At 53.6% G+C, this 27,463-nt stretch overlaps 9 protein-coding genes across 9 annotated transcripts; 4 read left to right on the top strand and 5 right to left on the bottom strand.

The window, feature by feature from the left end:
• Positions 1-1,048: 1,048 nt before the first annotated feature.
• On the bottom strand, positions 1,049-3,257 carry BDP55DRAFT_656177 (ATP synthase F1). The gene is made up of 7 exons (XM_060574364.1): positions 3,187-3,257; positions 2,965-3,106; positions 2,869-2,890; positions 2,706-2,791; positions 2,586-2,628; positions 1,975-2,529; positions 1,049-1,919 (listed from the first exon to the last, which is right to left on the bottom strand). Exons 1-7 carry the CDS (start codon positions 3,195-3,197, stop codon positions 1,228-1,230), a joined length of 1,551 nt encoding a protein of 516 aa, XP_060432212.1. The 5' UTR covers positions 3,198-3,257; the 3' UTR covers positions 1,049-1,227.
• A 109-nt stretch (positions 3,258-3,366) lies between these two features.
• BDP55DRAFT_47151 (uncharacterized protein) lies at positions 3,367-4,011 on the top strand. Its single transcript, XM_060567624.1, has 2 exons — positions 3,367-3,603; positions 3,656-4,011. Exons 1-2 carry the CDS (start codon positions 3,481-3,483, stop codon positions 3,917-3,919), a joined length of 387 nt encoding a protein of 128 aa, XP_060432211.1. The 5' UTR covers positions 3,367-3,480; the 3' UTR covers positions 3,920-4,011.
• Positions 4,012-4,103: 92 nt separating this feature from the next.
• On the bottom strand, positions 4,104-5,914 carry BDP55DRAFT_547551 (ATP-dependent Clp protease; the record flags this gene model as incomplete). The annotated part of the gene is made up of 2 exons (XM_060568751.1): positions 4,104-5,193; positions 5,247-5,914. 2 exons carry the CDS (start codon positions 5,912-5,914, stop codon positions 4,104-4,106), a joined length of 1,758 nt encoding a protein of 585 aa, XP_060432210.1.
• Positions 5,915-6,746: 832 nt separating this feature from the next.
• Positions 6,747-7,530, bottom strand: BDP55DRAFT_656174 (uncharacterized protein). The gene has a single exon (XM_060574363.1). The coding sequence runs from the start codon at positions 7,504-7,506 to the stop codon at positions 6,871-6,873; it is 636 nt and encodes a 211-aa protein (XP_060432209.1). The 5' UTR covers positions 7,507-7,530; the 3' UTR covers positions 6,747-6,870.
• Positions 7,531-8,307: 777 nt separating this feature from the next.
• On the top strand, positions 8,308-10,758 carry BDP55DRAFT_547653 (alpha amylase; the record flags this gene model as incomplete). Its single annotated transcript, XM_060568763.1, has 7 exons — positions 8,308-8,395; positions 8,448-8,572; positions 8,625-8,724; positions 8,777-8,889; positions 8,941-9,632; positions 9,689-10,024; positions 10,077-10,758. The coding sequence occupies 7 exons, from the start codon at positions 8,308-8,310 to the stop codon at positions 10,756-10,758; spliced, it is 2,136 nt and encodes a 711-aa protein (XP_060432208.1).
• Positions 10,759-11,022: 264 nt separating this feature from the next.
• Positions 11,023-12,773, bottom strand: BDP55DRAFT_578078 (cytochrome c oxidase polypeptide 5). The gene is made up of 3 exons (XM_060570795.1): positions 12,100-12,773; positions 11,582-11,775; positions 11,023-11,472 (listed from the first exon to the last, which is right to left on the bottom strand). Exons 1-3 carry the CDS (start codon positions 12,320-12,322, stop codon positions 11,389-11,391), a joined length of 501 nt encoding a protein of 166 aa, XP_060432207.1. The 5' UTR covers positions 12,323-12,773; the 3' UTR covers positions 11,023-11,388.
• A 1,321-nt stretch (positions 12,774-14,094) lies between these two features.
• Positions 14,095-21,345, top strand: BDP55DRAFT_656165 (Mus7/MMS22 family protein). The gene is made up of 6 exons (XM_060574362.1): positions 14,095-19,150; positions 19,202-19,386; positions 19,438-19,605; positions 19,659-19,796; positions 19,848-20,025; positions 20,078-21,345. Exons 1-6 carry the CDS (start codon positions 14,269-14,271, stop codon positions 21,265-21,267), a joined length of 6,741 nt encoding a protein of 2,246 aa, XP_060432206.1. The 5' UTR covers positions 14,095-14,268; the 3' UTR covers positions 21,268-21,345.
• Positions 21,346-21,400: 55 nt separating this feature from the next.
• BDP55DRAFT_702571 (ATPase) lies at positions 21,401-24,726 on the top strand (the record flags this gene model as incomplete). Its single annotated transcript, XM_060577943.1, has 2 exons — positions 21,401-21,422; positions 21,635-24,726. 2 exons carry the CDS (start codon positions 21,401-21,403, stop codon positions 24,724-24,726), a joined length of 3,114 nt encoding a protein of 1,037 aa, XP_060432205.1.
• Positions 24,727-25,384: 658 nt separating this feature from the next.
• BDP55DRAFT_547610 (TFIIH p62 subunit domain-containing protein) lies at positions 25,385-27,434 on the bottom strand (the record flags this gene model as incomplete). The annotated part of the gene is made up of 2 exons (XM_060568756.1): positions 25,385-27,240; positions 27,293-27,434. 2 exons carry the CDS (start codon positions 27,432-27,434, stop codon positions 25,385-25,387), a joined length of 1,998 nt encoding a protein of 665 aa, XP_060432204.1.
• Positions 27,435-27,463: the final 29 nt, after the last annotated feature.

Below are 27,463 nucleotides of genomic sequence, written 5' to 3'. Positions count from 1 at the left end.
ACGAAAGCAGTCATATGATATGCCTTTTTCTTAAACATGCCGAGTAATGGTACATTTCTATGTCGTTTAGTAATAGCCTGGTCTTGAGTCCAAGGCTCTTGGTTCTAGATAGAACGTACGACGCCTAGGGTGGCCCTGATGACATCGTCATCTTCGACCTCGACACAGTCATCCATGACCTAAAAGTCGCAGAAAGGCCTCGACAAGGCGATAAAATGCGGCAGCGAGGAACACGCTGCTCAGGATGAGAGACAACTAGTTAGGGTCGAGGTCAAAGCTCGAGGCAAAATTCGTTCTCAAAAATACTTATATTATGCATCACTCTTCGTGTATTCAAGCGGATTATACGCCATACACAAGATGGCCTTGCTAAGCACTCTTTGTATCTAGAAGAGGACGTAGAACCATTACCGTAAGAACTAAACTGTGGGCATCATAACCACGGTAAACACCAACACAAGGGAGCTCTCGTTCAGTCACTTCGAAAATGCCGTGACTATGAGAAATTAACCAGCCGTAGCTCAGTCTCTGCTTAAATAGCTTAATACCAACGGTAACCTACCCCTCAGCGAGCCAGCCTAGAACGAAGGATAGCTCTGCCCAAGCCATCTATCGAATGCCACAAATCCTCCAGCCGGGGAAGCGCGTTGCCACCTCGACCCATCCCATCGGGGGAGAACAGTTAATCCAAAGCCAGTAGAAAATCCACAATACATTGTGAGCAACATGCCGGCGATTGGAAAGTACAAGAATGGAACTTGGCGGTGACTCTCCGACATGTCAACTCGAGATCTTGGCTGCTCCAAGTCAAGGCGGTGTCATTGGTGTAACTGCTTCAGGTGTTGCTGGCCAAGTGACGGCATTATCTCGTTGCGTAGATTAGCAACTTTGGGCAAGAAACATTAATCATTTATACAGTGGGAGCATGAGCACCTCTGGACGTGGGAGTGGAACACATCTACTGATCATGAACAACATGGGACAATCACGAGAGGGTATGTCACTAAGCTGCAGGCACAGCAAATCACTAGCATGGAGGGAAAACGGCTGAAGAAATAAGGAGATTCTCTCAACTACAAGAGGAATTAAGTAGATTTCTTGGTACACAGCTCACAAAAGAGACTTGGATTGAGCTAAGAAACCTCCCCGTTCCATCGTTCCTCTTCTATACACAGGCTTCAACGCCCCAACTCTCGACGTCATTTGGTATTTTTCGTCGCGAATCGTTTAGTTCTTCTCCAAATCCGCCAGAATCTTCTCACCCTTCTCCTTGGCCGAGGCAAAGTCACCGACCATGTAGAAGGCACCCTCGGGAAGGTTGTCACCCTCACCAGAGAGAATGGCCTTGAAGGAGGCAATGGTCTCCTTCAGGTCGACCAGCTTACCCTCGATACCAGTGAAAACCTGGGCGACGGTGAAGGGCTGGGACAGGAAACGCTGGATCTTACGGGCACGCTCGACAGTGAGCTTGTCAGCCTCAGAAAGTTCGTCCATACCAAGAATGGCAATGATATCCTGGAGAGACTTGTACTCCTGAAGAATCTGCTGGACGCGGGTGGCGGTGTCGTAGTGGTCCTGGCCGACAATACGGGGGTCCAGCATACGAGACTTGGAGTCAAGAGGGTCGACAGCGGGGTAGATACCCAACTCGGAGATACCACGGGACAAGACAGTGGTGGCGTCCAAGTGAGCGAAGGTGGTGGCGGGGGCGGGATCAGTCAAATCGTCAGCAGGGACGTAGACGGCCTGGACGGAAGTAATGGAACCCTTCTTGGTGGTGGTAATACGCTCCTGCATACCACCCATGTCGATGGCGAGGGTGGGCTGGTAACCGACGGCAGAGGGGATACGACCCAGAAGGGCAGACACCTCGGAACCGGCCTGGGTGAAACGGAAAATGTTGTCAATGAAGAGCAACACTGAGAAGTTGTTAGCCATGCATTTGATATCAAGACGAGCGGATTCTCAACTCACCATCCTGTCCCTCCTCGTCACGGAAGTACTCGGCAATGGTAAGACCAGTCAGGGCAACACGGGCACGGGCACCTGGGGGCTCGTTCATCTGACCGAACACCAAGGCGACCTTGGACTCGCCGTCAAGCTGAATGACGGAAGTCTCCTGCATCTCGTGGTACAGATCGTTACCCTCACGGGTACGCTCACCGACACCAGTGAAGACGGAGTAACCACCGTGGGCCTTGGCGATGTTGTTGATCAACTCCTGAATGAAGACGGTCTTGCCGACACCGGCACCACCGAAGAGACCAATCTTTCCACCACGAGCGTAGGGAGCGAGGAGATCGACGACCTTGATACCAGTGACGAGAACCTCGGCGGTGGTGGACTGGTCGATGAACTCAGGGGGCTCGGAGTGAATGGGAAGGCGCTTGTCGGTCTTGATGGGGCCACGCTCGTCAATGGGGTCACCAGTGACGTTAATGATACGGCCAAGAGTCGCGGGACCGACGGGAATGGTGATGGGGGCACCAGTGTCGGTGGCAGGGCGGCCACGGACGAGACCTTCGGTACCTAGGGGAATCGTGAGTACGAGCGCGAAAAACTTTTTCAGGGGAGGAAATACGAACCGTCCATGGCAATGCAGCGGACGACATTCTCACCCAAGTGTTGCTGTGCAGACGTGTCAGATGAAACTCGACTTTTGCTAATTTGCAGTGGATATTTTTCCAGCCGCCAAAGGTACGTACCGCGACCTCAAGAACCAGCTTCTGGTCGTTGTTTGTCGTCTCGAGGGCGTTCAGAATGGCAGGGAGCTTGGCGGTGTCGAACTTGACTGTATCCACGTGTCAGTATTGATGATTTTCGTGATGATCGAGCCCCTTTGAAGGCTTTTCTTCGGTGAGTACGAACCGTCGACGACGGCACCAATGACCTGTTGGTTTGTTGTTGTCAGTAACCGACATCGCCTTCGGGTCAACGGAAGGGATGAGCAAAGTCATCACTCACCTGGTAGATCTTTCCATCACCGACACCGGAAGTGCTGGCGAATCTGCTGGAGGCAGGGAATCTGAAGGCTGAAGGTCTGATGGCGCGAGGAGCGGTCGCCGCAAAGGAAGGGCGAGCCGCCCGGGCGAAGGAGGAAATGCCGCTGCGAGGGACCGGTTAGCTCAATTGGGGCCAATTGAACGCGAGACGGTTCAAAAATTCGATCAGGTAGTTGGTACCAACCTCTTGAACATCTTCACAGATGATTAAGGGCGACTTCGGATGGGAGTGGAGAGGTGATGGTTGAAAGTTGGAGGAGGACTTAGGAGGAAGTGAGCAGTTTTGCTCGGGATGTACGCTTCGTCGGTTAGAGCTTTGCTCGGGGGCATCACGTGACCGGAAATCCAGTAGGAAAAATTACCTCGCTGCGCTAGTCTCAATTCGGGCGAGCTCCTCTCTCCGGGATACACCGGGTCCACGCTCGGGTTCAATTGGAGCACCCAGCCTGGCACGCCTTGGAGCTTTCGTCCTCAGGAAATGACGGGAAACTTTTTTTTTTTGGCCTGGCTTGAATCTGCCAGACTTCCTTTCAACTTGGCCGTGCAACCTGGAATTGAAGGATTCCACTCGGCGTGGGGACTGCGGGTGAATCTTGCAAATGTTGGGGCCTTATTGCCTTTCCCAGGCTCTCCAGGCACTGAAGAAGAGATAGGACTCCGGTGCGGGCTCCCAATGCCTACGTGTCCCCGATCCCCCGGGTGATGAGATCCGTCGCCCCCAGGTGCCAGCCAAGTTGCATGCACGCCTCACTGCCTCAGTCCCTCAGTCCCTGACTCCCCTCCGAACATCGCCATGTCCGTCCGAGCCGAGGTGTCTCCGCCGACAATATAACGTCCGCATTGAACCTTTTAACAATGGATCGCAACTCCGCTTGATAGCATCCTCAGTTCTCGCCAGTAGTATCTACAGAACATAATGTTGCAGCAATGAGGATTTATCTATTTATTTTCTCAAGTACTCTTCAAGTCCCTCACGATTGACGACTGATGAGCTGCCCATTCCCGTGCATCATTGATTCAACTCAGTCACCTAGCCAACTCCAGGACTCCGAAGCAAGGGACATATATATATATAACTCAAGGTTGTTGCTTGCGATAGCCTCATGCGCCACTCTGGCCAGCTTCGCGATACTGCTCAAAGGTGACATCGTGTGGCCGTGATCCAGGTTCAGCGTCCTCGTCGGCCATCCGCCGCTCCATTTCCATACGGCCGTCCTTGCCCCAGTATCCAGCTTTCTCAGTTCCCTTTACGCAACCTTCGGTGATCAGGACGTAAGACATCGGCGCGTCGAAAATCGGCTCTGCCAAAACTCTCTCCATCTCCATCTTGAGGCCGCGAGCTCCGGTCTCGGCCTTCGCAGCTCGTTCCGCAATTGCATATAAGGCTTTCTGCGTGAAGCGTAACTTGGAAGGGTACGTTTCAAACAGAGCGGTGTACTGCGCAACCAGAGAGTTGCGCGGCTCTGTTAGGATCCTATAAAGATCATTCAAAGACAAAGGACTAAGTGCACAGATATTGTGTACTCGGCCAATCAGTTCGGGGATGAACCCAAAGGCCTGCAGATCTACTGGCGTTGTGAGGTCCAAGGGAGTGTATGCTGACGCTGGTGCCTCGGGATCGACATGCGGCAGATGCGAGAACGACTCGCGCGGTAAGTCGTGCTGGTTTCCGGTGAGGCCATGTTTCCCTTTCAGCTCTGAACCGAAGCCCATGGATGGCTTCGATACTCTCCGTACAATAACCTTGTCGAGACCAACGAAAGCACCGCAAAAGACGAACAGAATGTTTGTAGTGTCGATCGTATACTGGTCGACCTTTCCCTGTGGCGGTGTGGATTGGGGTGCAGACGTTGAGCTAGAAGAAGTGTAGTTTGTTGTGATAGGCGGTGTCGATCGTGACGAGCGGTTGTCCTTGACGTTGATAGTAACTTTAGAGCCTTCGACTAGCTTGAGTAAAGCTTGTTGAACGCCTTCTCCACCAACGTCGCGTCCGTTCATGCTCTCCCTCTTCGCCAGCTTATCAAATTCGTCCAGGACAATAATGCCCTGCTCTGTAGCTTTGATGTCGTAGTTGGATTCGATCAGTAGCCTCTCTACGCACGTCTCGACATCTTGTCCGATATAGCCGGCCTGGGTGAAACCATTGCAGTCGGATATCGTGAATGGTACGTTGAGCTTTTTGCTTAGAGTCCTTTTACATGTAAGACTTCTCCCAGGCATTGAGGGTTTTCATGGCAAGCTTACTCTAGTATATACGTCTTTCCGACACCAGTAGGGCCGATGAGCAGCAAGTTACTCTTGTCAATCTTGACTGGAGCAGGAGTTGCAGGTTCCTCGACAAGATATGACCCGTCGAAACCAGTAGACGACTCATAGCCTTCGTCAAGGTGCTGTGTAGATTCAGCATGGCCAGGAAACTCGTCTTGGGGCCACTCGTCATCAGCAGGAAAGCGCTGGAAGGCAGATTGACGACCTCGCTGACCTTGAACAGGATGGATGTCACGCCTCTCGAGAATATCTCTGTCTCGGGCATAGCGTTGCCTCTCGGCCTTTTCCCTCTGGAGCTTCTCCTCATGCTCCTGATGCCTTCTCCGCCGGACCCCTTGATAGTGGTTGAAGATGGTGGAACAGATTGTCTTCTTCGCTCGATCTTGGCCAACGACGTAGTCGTCCACGCGCTTCTTTAGATCTCGGGGATAGAACTGCGGAACTCCGAAGTTATTCTTGTTGAACATGGGCCCACGTCCAGTATCACTAGTCGGATCATAGCTGCTCGTGAAGCCTGAGTTGAAGTCCTGTGTACGTCTTGGTGCGGTTCGAGCAGCGGAGGAGGCGGAGAAGGTGCGCTTAGCGCTCGAGAGGAGTAAGCATCGGGCGCATGTGTAGGCTTGTGGCCTCGTGGTTAGAGCCATTGTTTCGGGCGCCCGGTCAAGGGACCATAATCAGAGTGCCGCTGTGATTGTTCGTAAAGCTCTTCGATATCGATCTTGGCCTTTGTGTGTTTGGAGGATGTCGGTGGTGATGACGGGGAGTCCGGCGACCGGAGGGGATGTCATGAGAGTGTGGCTGGCACGATAGATAGGCCGGATAAGGGACCTTGCTCAGAGCTGTCGGTGTTCGTGTGGCCCGGATGCGGGGTTGAGGAGCTGGAGCTCCAGCGCAGTAGCGCTTAGGAGCGGCTAAAACTGGGGAAAGCTCCCAGCTATCAGCTCGTTGTTCGACAATTGTTTCTAGATTGCTCACCTTCCTAAAGTCAATTCCCATTGCATCGAAGCTTGCGTTAGCTTGCAATATCCCGGACGCGATCACTGGAATACCTTGGGTTATGACCTATTTAGGGGTGATATTCGAGCCAGATAGGACTTGTCAAACTCATGATGCGTACTTGGGGTTAGGTACCGTGTGCCCCATGCCCATGTCCGAATTTGGGCTGGCCATTTAAATCTGGCCAAATAAACGGGCATTGTAGGTTGTTGTGGCTTTTCGCTGCAGCTGAGAAACGAGGCTTCTCGCCCATGAAAACCCAAAGACAGGTGGGAATGGGTATCGTAGTGGTGAAGAAATTCAGTCTGAAGGGCGTTTTGATAGGTCCAGGAAATAGCCGTCCCTAACGGTTTCTAAATGCGGACCGTGAAATTCAACGTCGGCGTACCTAGTAATGTTGTTGGAGTGTTTTCCCTTGACTTCAGCCGTGTAAGTTGTCACACTTATCATTTTTGCAGAAATTTGGATAGAGAAGGCGTTGGACGACTGTTGCATTTGGTGTGATTCTCTTGAGAGACTATCCGTACAAAGTTGCGCCTCTAGCCCACCCCCAGAGTTCATGTTAGCAGAAAAGCTCCACCATTGTGCGTCTGGCATGCAATTCTCAGAGGGCCCACGACGTATCGGTGATGGCATTTGGCGACGATAACGACATATCGGTCCCACCAACGCTGATATTGATAACTCGTACTCGTCTCCCCTGTTCCCCCCTTCCTCTTCTTACTGGTCGATGAAGGGCATTACCTATCGAAGTTACCCTCTTTTCCTCACCTCGAAGGAGCAGGGTGCGAAAACCGGCAAACAAACGAGCAAGCAGCGCCTCCATCAGTCCATCAAGTGAGAAGACGGGGTTGCCGAGCAAATTCGAGTACCAACGCGGAGTTTCAGCCGCTAAAAGAAGTGCCTCAACCTTCAGCGTACCATTTTTTACCTTGGGCTCAGGCTGGATCAATTGGATGTGTGCTGTGGGTGTGCTGGGGGCCAACCACACTCCCGGAGGTGGCGATGAGTCCAATCGGCTGTGCGGCGCCTTGGTCGTCCACCCACCTACTTTGATTCGGCCGGTGAATTTTTGTTGTTGAGAATTGAGATGCATCGAGGCAGGCATCCCCAGGGAGGGGTTTCGAGTGGCGGCAGCATATTTTTTCTCGTTCCTACCTTGCCTTAGCGCCCTGCCACTTCCGATGGAGCAGCAATTCTCGTTGAATTGGTCGCGCCAGCCAGACCAACCATGGTCCATCAGTGAGGTGATCAGAGGATGGCCTGGACCTTTGCCCCGTGGGTGCTAGTTGCTTCCTCCTATCGAGATGTATGGGGTAATACGTTTGGCTACCTTGCCATAGTAGTGTAGTGACCGGGCTGGTTTTGCGAGATGCGAGCTTCCAGCTGCCTTGCCCCACGACGTCATATCATGCACAGCGCCAATTGATATACCTTGAGCTCTCTCCCTTCCCATCTTTGGTCCTGTGGTTTGGAAAGTTTAACCCATCCCAAGCTTATCCCGGCAGTGCGGGGGAACTATCAGGCAATCCAAACAAACTGTCACTGGCATTTTGTCCAAGAAAGCAATCATCTGTGTTTATTTCTCTCCCTTGCATCTTCTTGCTCGGCATTATCGACCAACCTCTTCTCTACACCAAATTCCAACATCCAACGCTTGATCGAGAACCCCAAACTTGCTCAATTCCTGCAGAGATTGCTCCCAATCTGCGCATTCCTTGCTTAGCTCCAGACCCCTACCGACCTACGTTAGGAAAGGCGTGAAATCTCCATCTAGCTCAGGTACTTGGCTCTGCCGTCACATAGCTGTCCTACCTCACCTTACCTCAACATTTTGTGCGGGGAGCTTTCCATTGCTTCTAATCCGCCCCCTCTCTGCCTCCTTCTTTCTCACCTTACCCTGCTTCATATTGACCTCCGAACGACACCTGACGTGTTTTATCTGCCCTACTTTAGATCGAGTTCAGCTCAAACCACCGCGGTTCTGCCCCGCACCGTTAACTTCGTATTACCACTACAAGCTCCATCGTCATCAATCAACATGGCCGCTGTTGCCCAAAACTCTGCCAACTCCATCACGCTGGACGGGCCAAGCGGCGCTGCCGAGGGCTTCCCAACCGACGGCACTGGTAAACATCCTGGTAATATCTCCTTGTAGGACCATTGGCTAAAACGTGTTAGGCGTTGTTAAGCTTGACCCCTGGCTGTCGCCTTTCCAGGAATCCTTGAAAAGGCGCTACTCCCGCGCTCAGGACTGGATCAAGAAAATCAATGACACTGAGGGTGGGCTCGAGAAGTTCTCCAAGGTAAGTTCAAGTAAGCTTGTATTTTTGGTGCAAGACCTAAGTCGAGTTATAGGGCACCTCGATCTTTGGGTTCAATGTCGACCACGACAACAACATCGTCTATCGAGAATGGGCACCCAACGCCAGTCAGGCGTTCCTGACTGGAGACTTTAGTGAGTTTAGTCGCATTTAGTATACCGTCACATGCTGATTGGGTGGCGACAGACAACTGGGACCGGAACTCTCATGAGATGAAGAAGAATGGTTTCGGAGTCTTCGAAATCACTCTGCCCGCTGCCAATGGCCAGGCTGCAATCCCCCACAACTCCAAAGTCAAGGTAAGCTCAGTTCATGGTGTGTGAGACGTAGTTGGGCTCATATCATCACAGATTTCCTTGCAACTTCCCAGTGGCGAGCGCGTCGACCGGCTGCCCGCGTGGATCAAATACGTGACGCAAGATCTGTCCGTATCCCCAGCCTACGATGCTCGCTTCTGGAACCCTCCTGCGGGAGAAAAGTACGAATTCAAGTACCCGAGGCCGCAAAAGCCTCGTAGTGCCCGCGTGTATGAGGCCCACGTGGGAATCTCATCACCCGAGTTGCGCGTTGCAACTTACAAGGAGTTCACCCAAAACATGTTGCCCAGAATCCGAGATCTTGGCTACAATGTTATTCAACTCATGGCAGTTATGGAGCATGCCTACTATGCCAGCTTTGGCTACCAGATCAACAACTTCTTCGCCGCTAGCAGTCGTTACGGACCACCGGAAGACCTCAAGGAATTGGTCGACGTAGCTCACAGCATGGGAATCACTGTGCTTCTCGATGTTGTTCACAGCCATGCCTCCAAGAACGTTTTGGATGGACTCAATGAGTTCGACGGCACAGACCACCAGTACTTCCACGAGGGCGCGCGTGGTCGCCACGAGCTGTGGGACAGCAGGCTGTTCAACTACGGCCACCACGAAGTTATGAGATTCTTGCTTAGCAACTTACGGTTCTGGATGGATGAGTACCACTTCGATGGTTTCCGTTTCGACGGTGTGACGAGCATGCTCTACTTGCACCACGGCATCGGAACGTAAGTGCTAAACATGTTTGAGATCACTCCTCAGATACCTATGCTAACGTTCACAGCGGCTTTTCTGGAGGCTATCACGAATACTTCGGATCGGACGCTGATGAGGAGGCTATTGCTTACCTCATGGTTGCGAACGAGTTGCTGCACTCCTTGTATCCGGAAGTTATCACCATTGCTGAGGATGTTTCTGGTATGCCGGCTCTCTGCCTACCACTCTCCCTCGGCGGCGTCGGCTTCGATTATCGACTTGCCATGGCTGTCCCGGATATGTGGATCAAGATCCTCAAGGAGACAAAGGACGAGAACTGGGATATTGGCAACATCTGCTTCACTCTGACGAACCGGAGACATGGCGAGAAGACGATTGCCTATGCCGAAAGCCACGACCAAGCGTAAGCTAGCCCTTTGTACAAAACTCACGACACTTGAAGCTAACTGAATCAGGCTTGTGGGTGACAAGACCCTCATGTTCCATCTTTGCGATGCCGAGATGTACACGAACATGTCAACCTTGACCCCGTTGACGCCAGTCATTGACCGCGGCATGGCCCTCCACAAGATGATTCGTCTGTTGACCCACGGTCTCGGCGGCGAAGGCTACCTGAACTTTGAGGGCAATGAATTTGGCCATCCCGAGTGGCTCGACTTCCCGCGCGAGGGCAACCAGAACTCATTCTGGTATGCTCGACGCCAGCTGAACCTTACTGATGACAACTTGCTCCGATACCAATTTCTGAACAACTTTGATCGCGCAATGAACACCACCGAGGGCAAGTACGGCTGGTTGGCTGCGCCTCAGGCGTACATCTCTCTCAAGAACGAGAATGACAAGGTCATCGTCTTTGAGCGGGCTGGCGTGGTCTTCATTTTCAACTTCAACCCCACCGAGAGTTTCGCGGATTACAGAATCGGCATTGAAGTGCCCGGTTCTTACAAGGTTATTCTCAACACTGATTCGAAAGACTTTGGAGGTCACGGGCGGGTGGACGAGGGAACTCGATTCTTCACCACTGCCATGGAGTGGAACAACCGGAAGAACTGGACTCATGTCTACATTCCCAGCAGATCTGCCTTGGTAAGATATTCCTTTCCAAGAAATATGACCTATGAGACTAATAATTTGTAGGTGCTTGGCTTGGAGTCTCCCGTCTCTCAGCATTAAGTGTTGATATACCGGAGAGAAACAGAGGACCATTAGTTTGTGGGAGACAGATAGAGAGGGGGAAAGAGAAGGGAGGAACTACTTACCAAGCTAATCGCAATTGTCATGAGTTACGCAAAAGCACTGTTTCTAGAAACCAAAACCAATAGATTTATCACCTGTCCTTTCAATACCTATCACCACAATGGTTCTGCCTTTGATCGCAATCAACGATACACTACTCTACTTGGCAGCCTGTGAACTTTTATAACTATCTATACAGCGGTAGAATATTGAGTGACATATTGCACAAAGCCGAAGGTTCGCAAGGTCAATATGAATTAGCATATCCAGTGACACAACACGGCATCAAACTAGATTCGTTTAAAGAAACAAATGGAAATTTGCTTGGAATTCAGCTCTTTTAGTACAGTATTTACACCAAGCAGATTGGTTGTCCTCTCGAGTCACGTCGCAAAGCCCCCCTCAGCCCATGCCAGCCAGCTTTTCTACTAGTAGTCATTTAATACATGGGCACAACTGCCATGGTCGAATTTGTGATTTGTGTGATTCTAAGAGACGAGATAGGGAAGGGGTAAGGGATATCGATCGGATTTAAGCCTTGGGAGGAGACTGGACCATGCCCTTGCCGGAGTAGCCCTCGGAAGAGAGACCAGTGAGGGGGTCGGAATTTTGTTTCTGTACGTTGAGGAAGAGTGGTTAGCCTTCTGGTCTCTCTACAGTTTTCGACGTCGACGTGTCCCGCAGTCGAGGACACGGTGTGAGGGTGAATACTGGTGTAACATACCTTGAGGAACTCGTTGGAAGCCTCCTGGTACTCCTTGGTCATGGTGTCGGGAGCAGGGCCGGCGAACATGCGGACGGTGGAGAAGATGGCCAAGCTGGCGGCGACGGCGGCCATGACGCCCCAGAAGACGCGGCCGGTCTCGCCGGCAGGGGAGCCGGAGCGGGGACCGTGAGGGCCGAAGGCGATCCAGTAGGCTGTTGTGATTGAGAGAATTTGCGTTAGTTTTGGAGGTTTCTTGATGTGACGCAATGCATATGCACAGGGATGGGGGAGGGATGTGAGGTTGGTCTGGGGGGGAATTCGGGCATCCAAGAAAAGCCAATTGAGAGAGAAGCATCGGATGGGCATATATAGCTGCCACTCTCCTCTCTCGCGCAATTGATGTTTTCAATTGAGGGGCTTCCCTCAATGGCTTTCTTATCCGTCCCTCGATCTCTCTCTATCCCTCTTTCGGCGTACATCGAACCACGTTTTCCCTCTCAACGACGAACGATATAACGAAGGAAATAGTCACGCACCGGCCTTCTTCTCCTGAAGGGTGAGCTCAGCCCAGGGGCCCTTCATGCGGTCTCTCAGGGCCATCCAGAGCTCGGCCTGCTCCTGGAGGGGCATGCCTTCCCATCTCTTCTCGATGTTGGCGAGCGTAGGGTTGGAGATGGCGTGGGTGGAAGCGGCGCGGCGGATGACGGCGGAGTGGGCGCGCAGGCCGGTACGGGCCAGGGAAACGGTCGGGCGCAACATTGTGTCGGCGTTATGTGTCGTCGGAAAATCGAAAAATCGCTGGAAGGGAGGGTCGCGGTCGAGGAGGGCTCAATTGAGCGATTGAGTCGTGGACGTTCGCGGGTGGAGATTCGTGAATGGACGTCGAAGAGGAAGAAGAGGGTTTTTTTGGTCTCTACCTAGAAGTTCCGGGCAATCGTATGATTGGAATTTCGATTGCAATACGCCGGCTGCGACTGGGTGGTTGAGGGGTCACGTGATAAGATTATGGCCTGTGCGGGTGCCATCCTTCCAATGGAATTGAGTGCTGGGCACAAGGGGGGGCGGGCCATGGGGGGGTGTTGCCGGTTCCTTCACCTCGGTGTCTGGGCTGACGGGGAGCTTTACGGGTAGCTTTCAGTGTATGTCTGCTGCTGTCACTGGCAGGCTTGCATCCCAGTGCAGCAGCAGCAGCAGCAGCAGCAGCAGAAGCAGCCGCAGCAGCGCAGCTTCCATTGCAGGGCTCGGTTGTCGGCTCATTCCGAATACCGCCGTTTGACCGGGATCTCAATTGCTTCATCCTATGGTCTTTGTTCAAAGGTTTTAATGCGTCTCGGGGATTGCTCAGTTACTTGAGTATCCTTTGGAAGCTCTCGGATCTGTGTTTCACTTGTTTGTCGGCTCAGTTGGTTGCTGCATACGAACCGTTCGGTATGTACTTGATTTTGACATCACGGCGCATCTCGGCCGAAGTCGGTGACTTTCAGCCAGTCTTTGTGCAACCCAAATCATTCGGCCAATGAGCGGATTCTATGTATATGTGGTCGCGCACTCTCTCCTTATGGAGTGCCGTCCGATGTTGAGCTCTTGATATTGTACCATTAAATTGAAGAGACATAGCATGTTGTTATATGCTATCAAATATCATACAGCCACCCAATCATTCCGGGCGTATTGTTTCGAGTAAAGCTCTCTGAGGCTTGGAGACCAGCTGAGAAAGTTGTCGGCAAGCTGACTTTTGCAAACAAGTTTGCTTGCCTTGAACTATTTCCTCTTCATGAGTTCCTCTTTAGGGGGAATCTATCACGGTCTCCGAGGCGTATGATATGTCTTTAGGTAGAACTGGACGTTCCTAAGGTGGTTGCCAGAGGGCAAGCTACCTTGGCTTATAGCAGCCTGATGGCTGTGACGAATTGAATTTTGAATTCAGTTCTGTTCAGACCTTCAAGAATTCGGTCTTGAATTCTCTGGACTCGTGCCGGCTTGAGGTGTTGTTTGGTTCGAGGGCTGTGATTTGGAGGTGTTCGGTTCGCTTGACGAGACGGGCTTGGGTAATTGGAACTGCTTTTGTTCACGCAGTTTTGCCTGCCTTTCGAGCTCAGGCTTTAATGTGTAATTAGCTGGTACAGTTAGCGACTGTTGAGTCCAGCCAAAGTCTTTTCTCTAGATCAAGTGGTTGGGGGGTGGCGTACTGATGGAGATGCCTGCTACCACAGCTACAACGATGGGTATAACGTTTCTGAAGCTCATATTGAAGGTCGTGGCTGACTTGGAATAGTCGAATTATGGGAAGAATCCTTTGGGCACGAATATTATGCCAAGGGCGGTAAACAGCTAAGCTTGCAGTTGGCAGTAGGTGGCGGTTGTGATGTAATCGTCGACACGCCTGGGATAGCTCAGGTAGCGCGAACCCAGAGGTCGCGGTTGGTCGCCCAGAATTCGGTACCGGGGCCTGTGCGCACACTCAATCGACTAAAGTGGTTTCCCGCCCCCGTGCCACCGCGTGCGACAGCGTGTACCCCACCAGACGCGCTCAGCGACCGCCTGAACGCGTCCCGCTGCTTCAACATTCGGGTCAGCTCCCGTCAATTATTTGCACAGCGCCTGCGTACGACGAGCCGAAATTTTGGCCACCCAACCTCTTTCACAATCCCTTTACCGGTTCATACTTTACGATGTGTACTTCTTTATGATGAACGCTTTATGTCATGGCAAACTGGAAAGAACTGGGCGAGGTCCCAGACTCGGACGACGAACTCGACTTCGATAGCCAGGATCTTGAGTCGCTACCGAACCCCGAACTACCTTCGACACGCACTGCCGATACTTTACAAACGAAGGAAGCTCGAGAAAGCGTATGGGATGTCCCCGAATCGTCACAAGATACGCCAGCAGACGCGACTACAAACCGTGTAGCATCAAGCCGCTGCCATGATGTGTCCAAGCCTCTCGACGCTGAGCCGCCCTCCTCGCCGCTCTCTTCGGTGCCGGATATGGACGAGCTGGACGACCCCTTCAACTTGGACTTTGACGAACTAGAGCCCCAAGTAGTTGCACCTACGACAAAAACGAGGACTGCGTACCTTCCCAACGACCGCGACGACTCCCCCGATCCCTTGGCTGGTGATGATACTGTTTCGACGAGCTATGTTAGAATCACTGCTCCTGAACCCAAGTTTCCCGTCGAGAACGATGCCGAAAGCCTTACGCCTCCCAACAGGCCTCCGGTGGCTTCTTCACAACTTAGCCAACAGATTCGGCAGAGACGATTGGTTGCCCAGCTCTTTGCAAGTTCGAGCCCAGAGGCAGAGGTGGCAGCTCCAGTCGAGCAGTCCAACCCTGGCAACACTTCGCCCCCGAGACCCATGTTCGCCTTCTCAGCGCCGTCTCACGTGGCTTCTCCTGTAGCTTCTCCGGCGCCGACCCAGTCGAGGAAGCAGCCGAGGCCGGCGGCTATTCAGCGGTTGGAAAGCTCGAACAGGGACGAGCAGGTTGCTCGACAAGTCGCTGTGCGGTATGAGCGCTCGTTCAGACCAAGGAAACCCATTCAGGAACACCCATATCTCATTGAGAATGCCCAATATAGCAAGGCTCTCAAATCGCATGGCATTCGTCCCATCAGAATGCCTGCAGAACCAGCTCCGAGACGACAACGGCCGGAAGAAGATTCCCAAGAGAAGGATTTCGAGGACAACAGCCAGGGAACCACGGCTGATGTGCCTAACGGGACCACAGACGAGAGCCAATTCAACGGCCAGGACGTCCCTCCGAGTTCCAGTCAGCCCATGTCGTCTCTCTCCGCTTCGCCCCTCCGAACATCATCTCCCAAGCACCGTGGCGGACCGAGTAGCCAACCAAGTCAAGGGGATACGGATAATACCAGCTTCTCTGATGTTGATGACCTGCCCTCCCTTGACGAAATTCACCGCGACTTGCTGGCAAATCGATCTGCCAAAAAGCGAAAACGTGGAAAAGGCGCCGTGGCCAAGCCTGTAGTGACGCAGGCGGCAGCCCCATATACGCTTTCGCCGTCGCGTCCGCAGTTTCAGCAGTATGATGAGATCTACGGCATGCTTTCTTCGCCGTCTTCGTCGCCTGGAATACAAAGTACGGTGGTCAACCGAAGAGTTAATCCTATATCATTATCTACAGAGAGCAATACTAAAACGACATTCTTCGAGGACAATGACCTACCCATCATGGACAGCAACATCTTATCTCCTGCCATATTCGAGCGCCATCTTTCTGTCGAGCCGGAGCCGTCAGTATTCGACCTGACCATGGCAGACACTTCCGACGTGGGAGAAGAAAATGAATTAGGAGATGTTGATGCGCAGAGCAGTTCAGGAGAGCAGTCAGAGGGTAGGAATGGTGGTGGCGAGGAGGCCGGCGCGGCGATTGCAAAAAGAATGCGTGGTGTACTCCCTGCATCCTGGCTGAGACTCGACCAACAGGCAAACCGTCCCAAGCCTACTCAATATCAACGCCCCGATGACTCCCCTGAGAAGATTCCAAGACGAGGCGTAGCTGTTCGACGCATTGGCCGCTCGGCATCATCTACGGCAGCGGCGTTTCTCTTCGATGATTCGGACGACGATATGACCACTGCGCCGACGCCTACACGTCCTTCTCACGACACTCAGACGGTGTTGCCTTTCGAGAGATCTGAGGTCATGGAAATAAGTGACGATGATGGTGGCTCCGTCGTTGAAGAAGATCAGGTTGACCATATGCTTCCAAACAGAAAACGTCAATTGACTTTAAAAGACTTTCAACAACCCGCCAAAAGGCAGAAAAAGAACGACCGTCCATCCGGTGCCCAACCCAAAAAGCGTGGGCGACCACCGAAAAGTGCAAACAGATCTTCTGGAGCTGCCTACCTTGATCCTTTCTCCAAAAGTCGCAAATCTGCTCCAAGCAATACTCGAACTGTGGCCCGAGCCAAACCCCCTCCAAGGTTGAGCATTCTGGATGTCATCGAACCAGATGCGCCGAAGTTTCTGAAGATCGCGGCTCGAGCGGCTCAGAGCAAACGGCACATGGGACGATCCAGTCCTACAAACAAGAGCATACGACTGGCTACGCGGAAGGACAATGTAGATGCCGGCAGAGTGCTCCAAGAGTGGAAAGGAGGCAAGATTCGACCTCGACCTGGATTGCAGACGAAGAAGCCTATGCCCACAGGGTCAAGTGAAAGGCGTCCACTTACTCAACTACCATCCAATGTCTTCTCTCGCGGTGCTGTATCCTCTCCGAAGGCCCGCAGCGCCACACAGCCTGATGAACTTCGCCGCGAGGGCTCAACGCCTTTGGCGCCTTTACCGGAGGCGCGCTCTCGGGCAAGGCTGATGTCGAGAAGCAACTCGATCACAAGTCAGCACACGCAAGATACCACCAACAGACCGGCTCAGCTTGAAACGGATTTAACCCAGCAACCGGGTAGAATCGGTTTCCAAGCAAAGAAGCGGGCTCTCGATGCCCTGTTCAAGCGAAATCACTCGCAGTCACTATCGTCGAGGAGTGCCCATTTGGATTCCTTCCTGGACGATACATCGTCAGTAGTATCAGGGCACAGCCTTGCTACTAGACGCTCTCCTGAGCCTGCAGCAGTCAGGAAACCCGTATTGAAGCGTCCGAGAAAGCCTGCACAGCCAATCCAGATCGATGTCACCGCAGCCCATTTCCGTCATGCAGACGATCCCTTACCTACTGTAGAGTTGATGACTCCTGTGGAAACGCCTAAAGCCTTGTTCAACGATAACCAGCTTCTTGGTCTCGGTCCTTTCGGCACACACTACACACAGCACTTTGACATCTTCCCCCTGGATCGCGGGGTCTTCTTCCACGAGACAACACTCATCGGCAGCGGTCGTGTCAGCTCAGTGGTATATGACCAGTTACCCGCGAAGGTTTGGAATTACCGGCCCCGAATTTCTTTCAGCCTCGGTGAAATGGTCCTTCGATGGGACTTGTGGACCGAACAAGTCTCTTCCGAATTCGGCATCGTGATGGACGGAATCCTCGATCAAATTCTCAAGCCATCACTGTCTGCGGAAGTCACAATTGATGCTAAAGGAGCGGCAAGATTTGTTTTGGACTATGTCCAAAAAGCTATGAGCTTCACCAATGATGCCGATGCTGGCTCCTTCATCACTCGGGTCTCTGACGTATTCAGGTCTTTCTTGACACGCTTCGATTCTGGAAATGTCACTGACTTGCCAAAACGTCGAGAACTGGCTGAGGTGTTGTCGAATATACTTCTTGTCGTCTCCTATGCAGTCCGCCTCTGCCAAAAAAGCGCGACGCTGATGACAGAGAGCTTTGCTATGGAGGCGCTCCTTGGAAAGACTGCAGAAACACTGGTCCGATTGCTACTCGATATTGGCCTGGATGACGTTACACATCTCTACGATGACCTTCAGACCTTAAGATACCGCGAGCGTGGCATCCGCTGTGACAAGGTCGTAGCACAGTCTTGGGTGCTTCTCATGAAGGTCCTAGAATATCTTCGGATTCCTAGGATGACATTCTGGGACGTCACGTATTCATGCATGATACAACCAAGCGTCATTCGTGGCATGGATTCCCAAGAGTTCGAGAATCTCTGGAAGAAGATGTTTACGCTCTTACCGTTGTGCGAATTTGACGGGAATGGTGTAGTCGTTTCCGATAGAAGGCATCAAGTTCCCCTGGAAGGATGGAATTTGCCCCAGCAAGTCCTCAAACGCGTCTTCCAACTATACCGCGACAATCCTCGCCAGTCACCCAGCTTCAACGATTATTGCCGGGCACTAGTGTCCCGATGTCACTATCTGGTCGATCAATGGGGTTGGCAGAAAAGCAGCGGTATCATTGGTACCATCTTCGACTTCTTTGGCTCGCAGAACTTATCTCACCTGCGCAATGAAGAAGCATTCCGCTCAGCCCGGTTCTTAGACAGCCTTCATCTTGACCCATCTCTTCATGTTGAACCTGAGGATAGATGTTTTCACATATTCCTCAAACTCGTGGCACTAGCCATCAAGAGGATGAGACAAAGAGAGGCAGTCAACGACATTCGGAACTTGGTTGCTCGCACACTGCCAAACCACGACCGTCAATATTCCAAAGAACAAAACGTCCACCAGCATGACCTGGCCGCTCTCAGGAACCACCATGATCTTCTCTGCACTCTGTTCTGGGCAGCGCCACCCGATCTTCGTCCCGGCATCCACAACCTGGAGAAGCTGGTGATTCCTGCCAGCTCTCACAAGGAAGCCTGCCTTATTAATCTGCGGGCCTGGAATCAACTAGCAAGGTTCGTTGTGCATGAGGAGTCCGCCGCTTCATTCAACCCGTTGGCTAGCTGGCAGGCCAACGTGTTCAAGCAGCTGTTGGATCAGTACAATTCTGTCGCAGCAGATATTCAACAGCAATTTTTGGCACTGTCCAAGGATGACAGCAACAATGTCAGCGAAGACCTGATGAACTCTATTATGGCTACGAACAAAGCTGCTACCATGGAGATCATGCTCTTCTCAGTCAAGTCCTCAATGGGGGTTGTGCAATATGCAAGTAGCTTGGAGCTGGCAAGGCTTGCCTCTAGCCCTTGTGAGATAACCTGCCAGACGTTTGGCATCCTTCAACTAACATCATCCGCAGATCAACTACAGCAAGTCTTCCAGCATTTCTCTGCTTTGCCAGCAGACTTCCCGACCACGCTTCTCCAAGCCTCTTTGACCACCCTTGAACGTCTTGTTGGTCGAATCGAGTCGGTCTTCAATGAGGCCGATGACAGCCAAGACAGTATGGCCTCTCGGACATTGGAATCTGAGGATGCTATTCTAGTAAGTAATGCTCATTTTCTTGCATCGTGTACGTGTCTAACTTCCTCCTAGATGCTGGACCGCGAATTGGCGGCTGCGTTCCTTTCAGCAGCACGCTGCCTCTTGTCAAATCAATCGCGTGATAGACCTGGCACTTCAAGTGTGTCAACATCCTGTATTGAGCAATCTGTCGTGGTCTCTGGCATGATGATTGGTCTTTTCGTCCGCTGCGGAATGATGGTGAGTTGGTCTGGGTTAATTCAAAGAGTCGACCGATTGCTTACCATTCCTAGGCACTCTCGCAGGTCTTCAAAACCACCAAATATGGGCTATTCGGGAAAGCGCCGAACAAACTTGACTGGGAACAACGCCAATACCTTCCACTCTTCCTTTCCGTTGTTGCGCAGAAGGGAGCAACCATCAACTTGGAGGTAAAGAATGCCAATGGTGCATGATACATGAACGTGGCTAACATGAGGCAGGATATTGGAGCAAGCCTTTTGCTATTGTGGCTCATGATCATCGTACAGCCGAGTCACTGCCTGAGATTCGAGAACCAATTTGGACAGCAGCTCCAACGACAGGGCTATCCTTTCATTCCAGACAAAGCAGGTCTCACCGTCAACCCAGGCTACTCGGCCAATCGTGACTTTTTCGAATGTGAGTACTTGCGCAGGTTGATTACGTGACATAAATGACTGAACATTTTCAGACGCGGTATCTTGGATGCGGAAATCTCTACATACAGCCGACGCTGCCTCCAAGAGGAACATGCGGTCAGAGTTCGAGAGAGTTCTCAATGCTGTCATGAACCAGATGCGGGCTGATGTTCAGATCATGGCCGCAGACGTATCAGAGCATCCGGGCTATGTCAAGTTCGTCCGCAACATCATCTCCCTCATCAAGGCTCATGGGCCAGACATCTGCCCTGTACAGAAGTTCTTCTTGGAAGTGAGCAAGGAGTATTCGCCGCCCATGCAGGACCCGCAGCTACAGGCAGCGTTGCTTCAGTCATACGGATTCAAGCTTGCAGAAGGCGACCCCAGAGTCCCTAGTACACTATTCCACTTCTTGCTCAACAACTTCAAGGGGGCTCTTCAGCGTGGTCGACTGCCTTATGAAGTCATCCTGCTGAAAGGGGCCTTGGAGAATGATGCCATCATGTCGTTCGTTCTCGGCAAGATGCTTCCCGCAGTGTTATATGCCACTGTATCCCACGTCGAGGCCTACGCAATGCTTGACGTTCTATGCGATGCGCTTGGACTGGCAATAAAATTGCCGCCTGTGGCTCGCCAAATCAGCAAAGACAATCTTGCGTGCATTACTGCCTTGGTCACAACCACACTGGCTTGGGCATCCGCCCTAGGGAGGAGCATGCTTAGTCCTGAGCATGTCCATGTGCTCAGACGAATCACTTGGCTCCTCAACGCTTTCCAACCTTCTCTCGAAGCGTTCTCATTCATGGCTACAGAACCTCGAGGCTGGGACAATGTCATGGCCATGTTGCATTGGTTCAGCCTGCTTGCCGAAGGGGCTCAAGAGTATCTTGAGAACCAAGAAACCCCGTTCATAGCAGCGTCGGGGCTGTTCCGCCGACTTAGAACTCACAATGAGGTCTTTACGATCCAGGATACCACTGTTCTGACCTGGTCAGAGCATATTGGCAACGACATCACTAGGAATTGGGTCACGACAGGACCGTTGTTGACGGTATCAGCACACAACCGTGGGACACCTTCAACGCAGTCTGGGATTGGTTCCTTACGGCCTAACTGGGACATGCAAGAATTGACAATGAGCCTGCTCGATCAAATGCGGAACTGGCATGAGTGGTGGGCGAGGGTGAAGGAATCGCCAGCTGATACTGAGGAGGTAGATTTTGGGGAGGACATCTTTTTCTGAAAAGAGTATCTGTCATAGAGCAGCATCCAAACCTTACCGCTGGAACGAAATGCATGATATCCATAATCACAAGCTGTTTACCAGCGATTAAAGAAAATCTTCTTGACTGTGTCTTTCATTCCATGAAGTGCCTATGCTGAGTCATCTATTGCTGGGTCAAGGATCCATCTTGAATGATTTCATTGCGATCTGATTCGGTGCGGGTTGCTCGGTGAGCGTCGGTGAAGACTCTGCCGAGATTCCGCCGTTCTCACTAAGCACGGAGCCGGCTTCAACAGCTCGAAAGCAAACAAGGTCTCTTTTGCCACGCAACGACACCGCCAATTGCTGGCATTTTGCTTCTTGTCCTTCCGAATGTATGCAATAGGGCCTCGGGCCCTTGCATCCGCCTCACGAGTCTCTCTATCATCAAGGCTAGCGCTTTCGATCGCTCATCGCAGCCAGTGTCGACACTTCCACCCGTCCTTTAGGTTGCGGAAGAGCCCGTCCGAAGGCGGCGCAGACGACGGCAAACCACCAGACAAACCCGCCGGCGAGCAAGAGGATGGCAGTAGGAGCAAGGATGGCAACGTGAGCAAGACAGAGTCGGCCACGGCGGAGTCAGCTTTTCGGAGGTCGAGGGGCGGCGCGTTCGCTTCTGCGAGAGCGCGCCTTTCGCGGCCGCGGGCCGCGGACGAGCTTCCACCCGTGAAGCTGCCGCAGAGCTTCCTCGATACCAGCGTGTCGCTGTACGACCCCGAGAACCGAATCAACACCCTCACGAATGACCTTTGGCACCATCGCTACATGGGCGCCCGCTGGCACGACCTGCTCTGGAAAGATTTGGATCTCGTGTTTAGCCATGCATCTTGGAGCGAAGCGAAGCTGCAAGATGCGCTGCGCCGAGGCAATCTCGAAGCCATTGAGAGGCGGAGCCGCCTCCTCGCTGAGGCATCGCAGTGGCTGAGTCTCTCCATTGACGAGATGCGATCTTCGAATAACCTGCAGAGCTCCCGCGAGCCGCTGCCGACCACGGAATTCGCAGACATGCTTCGATACTCCAACAAGTTCGTCCTCTCGAACCTGTTGTCGCAACACACCAGAGCCACGACGGATGCCGACCCAACACAAGACCCAGACAGCGTGCTGCAGTCGCTTGTTGAGCAATACATCGAGGAGGGACGGCCGAAGCTGAGACGTGACGGACTGAGGTTATTTGATCCTAGAATCCGCGGTGAAGTTGTCACGGCTGTGTGTGCGGAGCTTTCCTTGCAGCCGGACGCAAGCGCGGCAGGCAGGGAGCTCAAGAGACCCCTTACTGTTGTCAACATTCCGAACTACACCGGTCGAAGCCATACCAAGAAGCTTATGAAGCACGTTGCATCATGCGCGGAGGCCGATCTGATTCACCTCGATGCACAGGAGCTAGCGATGCTCGTCGGCGACTACATCGGACAGGACTGTGCCTACTCGCGGGGCTCCATCTCTATGCTGGGATACCGATCTGCTGAGATGAACGGACGTCTCGTCAAGAGCGAGGAGCCGTCCAAGCCTAACGACGAGGACCTCTCTGGCGAGATCGAAGCGGCTTGGGTCAACCTTCGGGATCATGGGGTGGATGGCGGCTACGGCAACCCTATGGATAACGAACTGCAGAAGATCAAAGAAGGCCCCAAGGACTATATCCTCCCTTCTGTCGATCGTTGGGAAAACCTGAAGATCAACGCCGTTCTCGAGGAGATTGCTAACTCGGCCACAAAGATGACATCGCAGCCGGATCGCAACCTGATTATCCACGTGGACGACTTTGTCGAGCTCAACATGACGCTCGAGGGTGCGCTGCTTATCGGTAGACTAAGGACCATCGTAGACACCATGTGGCGTGCCGGCAAGAGAGTGACCCTCGTGGGCACCTCATCCAACGAGAACCCTTCAGAGCAATACGCATCGACGCTCAAGGAAATTGCGGCAGAGGAGTGTCTGATCCCCTTGCCCCTAAACTTCCAGCGGATCACCGACGCTGCCAACACCAAGAAGATTTATGAGGCCAACGACTACTTGCAAGAGAACCTGCGAAATATCCAGCACATGTTGAAGAGCATTTCCGGCCAAACGCGAGACACAAGCAAACTACGCATCGTCGGCGTGTCAAAGTCCTCACCGCCGCAGTTCCTCTTGGATGACGCGCACGGCTCTTATATGGAGGTTTCGCTTATCCCCCGCGTCCTGGCAACCTCCATCCTCCCCCTTTCCGACGTATACCACATTACCCGCCTCTTCTACGCCTGTGAGGGCACCGTCAGCCCCGACCAATCATGGAGGGTCCTCTTCGACGTCGTCGAGTCCAGCAGCTACAGCACCGCGCAACTGCACCGCACCCAGGATCGGCCGACGCGCTCCAAACCCTCCTCCGGCGGCGGGAGCACGTCTGCCGATATGCAGAAGCCCGAACCAGAACGCCTCCGCGTGTCTGGCAATTACAACGACTACGAGAAGAAGCTTCTCAGTGGTCTCGTCAACAGCAGCGAGATCAAGACGACGTTCAACGATGTCCACGCCGACCCGGAGACCAAGAACAACCTCAAGCTCCTGACGTCGCTCTCGCTCGTCCGACCCGAAGCCTTCACCTACGGTGTCCTCGCCACCGACAGGATACCAGGCTGCCTCCTCTACGGCCCGCCCGGCACCGGCAAGACGCTACTCGCCAAGGCCGTCGCCAAGGAATCCGGCGCCAACATGCTCGAGGTCAGCGGCGCCAGCATCAACGACATGTACGTCGGCCAGAGCGAGAAGAACGTGCGCGCCCTCTTCTCCCTCGCCAAGAAGCTGAGCCCGCTCGTCATCTTCATCGACGAGGCCGACGCCCTCCTCGCCGCCCGCGGCCAGCGCAACCGCGCCGCGCACCGCGAGACTATTAACCAGTTCCTGCGCGAGTGGGACGGCATGAGCGACACCAAGGCCTTCATCATGGTCGCCACCAACCGGCCCTTTGACCTGGACGACGCCGTGCTCCGCCGTCTGCCGCGCAAGATCCTCGTCGACCTGCCGCTGAAAACGGACCGCGCCTCCATTCTCCGCATCCTTTTGAAGGGCGAGACGCTCGACACCTCGGTTGACGTCGACGACGTCGCGCGCAGGACGGTGCTCTATTCCGGCTCCGACCTCAAGAATCTCTGCGTCGCGGCCGCCATGACGGCCGTCCAGGAGGAGAGCGAGGAGGCGGCGCGACACGCCGGCCCCGAACCCTACGTGTTCCCGCCCAAGCGGACGCTCGCGAAGCACCACTTTGACAAGGCGCTCAAGATGATTGCCGCCAGCGTCAGCGAGGACATGGATAGTTTGAAGAGCATCCGGCGGTTTGACGAAAAGTACGGCGACGTAAGGGCGAAGAATAGCCAGAAGAGGAAGGGTATGGGGTTCGGTGTGTTGCCGACTTCGACGGATGCTGAAGAGGCTAGGGTGCGGCAGGCTGTTGCTTGAAATACGCCTTGCCGCCTGGATCAAGGTTTCAATTTTTTTTCTTCGTGTCTTTTTTTTTTCTCTCTTTTTTTCTTTGTAATGTCATTCTAGCCGCTGAAGCAAACCCCCTCCTACTCGGACCAGAGAGAGGGTGGTCTTTTGGCCGAATTTGTACGATTTTGTTGCGCAATGGAAAAGGTTGTCCCTTTGAGGATATCCCATCGTGGGTTCGGGGGCTATAGAAAGGGGAGGGCAAGGAAGTGAGTGGTGGATTCTGTATTATCACTGGAGAGGAGACATGCACACCATCTAACATCAAGGTAGTTAGATAGCATCTCAAAGACTTGCTGAAACAAAAGGAAGGGAACAGCGAAAGATAGATGGGCTATGAATTACTATACTATCCTCATGAGATGGGGGTTTTGAAAAAAAGGGAATGAGGTGCCCCTTCTTGGGTGATTCATGTGATGGGATGGAAGTGTGACTCGACAACACTCGCATGCGTACAGAACATTTGGTAAGAAGCGCGTACGGATTGTTGTGGTTTGCTTATTCCTGAATTAAGCTCCTGATGGTTTCGCATTTTGATATTTCTTATACAATCGAACCCTACTCGCCGCCATAAGCTCAGATGTAGTACCTCAGCATGTCCCTGCCATCTCACCCCACGAGCAACACTTCAAGCCTCAGTAGAAAGCTGAACCCCCTCAGCGGCAAGAGCCCGCGAGTAATCTCCCTGCGCCCTCTTCAACGCCTCCAGCGTCGGCTGCATAATTGCCAACACGGCCTTCCTGCCCCCCTTCTCGTGCTCGGGCCGCCACCCGCGAATCTTCTTCCCCGTCGCCTTGTAGTGATCCATAATCTCCTTCTTCTTGGCCCGGATAATCTCGTCGCGCGTCTTCTCCGCCTCGTCGGCGACGGCGTGGATGCGCTCGGCCGAGCGCCGCAGCGACTCGACAAGGTACTGCAGCTCGTTGGCGCGGTCCGGGTCGCCCGACAGGAACGCGTTCCAGAACTGGTGCAGGAACTCCACCGTCGTGGCGTGCGTCAGCTGGCACCGCTCCGCGACCTCAACGGGTAAGCCCATCGGCCGCGACTCGTCCGCCGTCGTGTCGCCGTACTTTTGCGCACGGCGCTGTCGGATGCCCTTCATGATGTCGTCGCCCGCGGCTTTCCTCGCGGCGCGGGAGCCGACGTGCGGCGGGCGCCGCCCGGCGCCGCCTGCTCCTTTGTCGTCGTCGCTGTCGCTGTCGTCGACGATGCCGATGCCCGCGCGGAGGTTGAGGCCGCCCGCGCCGTCCGTCTCAATGGTCTCGAGGTCGGTCTGGATGTCAAAGAGGACGTCCGAAGGGTTCTGCTTGGCGAAGGCGAGGGCGTTTGCGGATTTGGCCTCGTCCTTTTTCGCAAAGAAGCGTTTCTGCTCCTTGATGTTGAGAATGATTTTGTTCTCCTTTGCGTCGCCGCGTAGGTCGCGGAGGGCGATTTCCGCCCACGTCGAGTCTTCTTCGCCGGCCTCGGCGCCGCCGGTGTCGCGGTCCGAGGGGGCCACGTTGGCGAGCATGCGCTCGCTGAGACTGTTGAGCGTGTTGACAATGGGCACGTTTTTGCGCGGGCGCATCTCGACGTCCTTTTGGTTCCCGCTCCGGAAGCCGCCCTGGTTCTCCTCGTTGCCGTGGACGTCAATGATGTGCGGCACGCTCTGCGCCATGCTCTTGCGCTGGAACATTGTCGTGTTCTCGCTGGCGTCGTGGGCGTCGAAGAGCGCGTCGCGCTTGATGCCCTCCTTTCTCTCGTCTGTGATCCTGTCACCTTTGAGCGTGCGGAAAAGCTTGCTGAGGAAGAAGCGGGACCAGAACTCGCTCTCGGGGACTTTTGGCACGTTCTCGTCGTAGAGCCGCTTGACGAGCGGGTGCTGCGCCATGATGAGCTGGACCATCTCGACGGTGATGTCGAGCTTGAGCACGTCGTTCTCCAGCCGCGGCTTTATCGCGGGGAGGACGTTGTACGCGCCCTTTTGCTGGTTCACCTCGATGGCGTGGGCACGTAGCAGGTTCGTGCGCGTAGACCAGAATTGCGCGTTGAAGGCCGCGTCTGATATCGACTCTGGCTTGGTCGCGCGCGCGTCCATGTACGTCTGGTGTAGGGTACGGTCCTTCTTCATAAGGGATTGCTGCAGCTCAATGTCGCCCTTGAGCTGGGCGTCGTCAAACCAGCGAGCGCTATTGGGCTTCGCGTTGGCGGAGCTGGCAAACGTCATGGACGAGCCGCCGCCGGCGCCGCCACCGCCACCGCTGGCACCATTTGCGCCGTTGGCCGGGTTCGGGGTTGAGTTGCCGGAGGGTTTGGGGACACTGGGATCGCCGGAGCGTATATCGGCCAACAGCCTCGAGAGCAGGTCTTTGATGGCGTTGGCCTCGGACCTGGCTTCTGGTGATGTGAAGTGGAAGAGGTAGGGCACCTGTTCTGTTGCATCTGGAGGTTTCTCAAAGATCTTGAGCATGACCTTTGCTGCGCTGTCTGGTGTCTGTTGCAAATCTGTGGCCTGCGTCAGTCATGCATAGTGCTGTCTGGTCGGGTGGAAGCTCACTTGAGATATTGGCAATCACCAGGGAGACCGTAGGCGGTCCATTCCCAGGTGCTGGAGTCCAGATGACGGACTGCTGATCCGGCGTCAAGGTCAAGACACCATCCTTCTTCTTGAAGGCCGTGCGACCTGACGGTATCGCCATCTTCAGTTTTTATGTAATTTGCTTAGAAA

The sequence above is a fragment of the Colletotrichum godetiae genome (genome assembly GCF_030913485.1).
Source record: "Colletotrichum godetiae strain CBS 193.32 chromosome Unknown BDP55scaffold_11, whole genome shotgun sequence".
Lineage (NCBI taxonomy): Eukaryota > Fungi > Ascomycota > Sordariomycetes > Glomerellales > Glomerellaceae > Colletotrichum > Colletotrichum godetiae.
The sequence above is the reverse complement of the archived record's forward strand: the minus strand, read 5'-3'. Positions and strand labels throughout refer to the sequence as shown.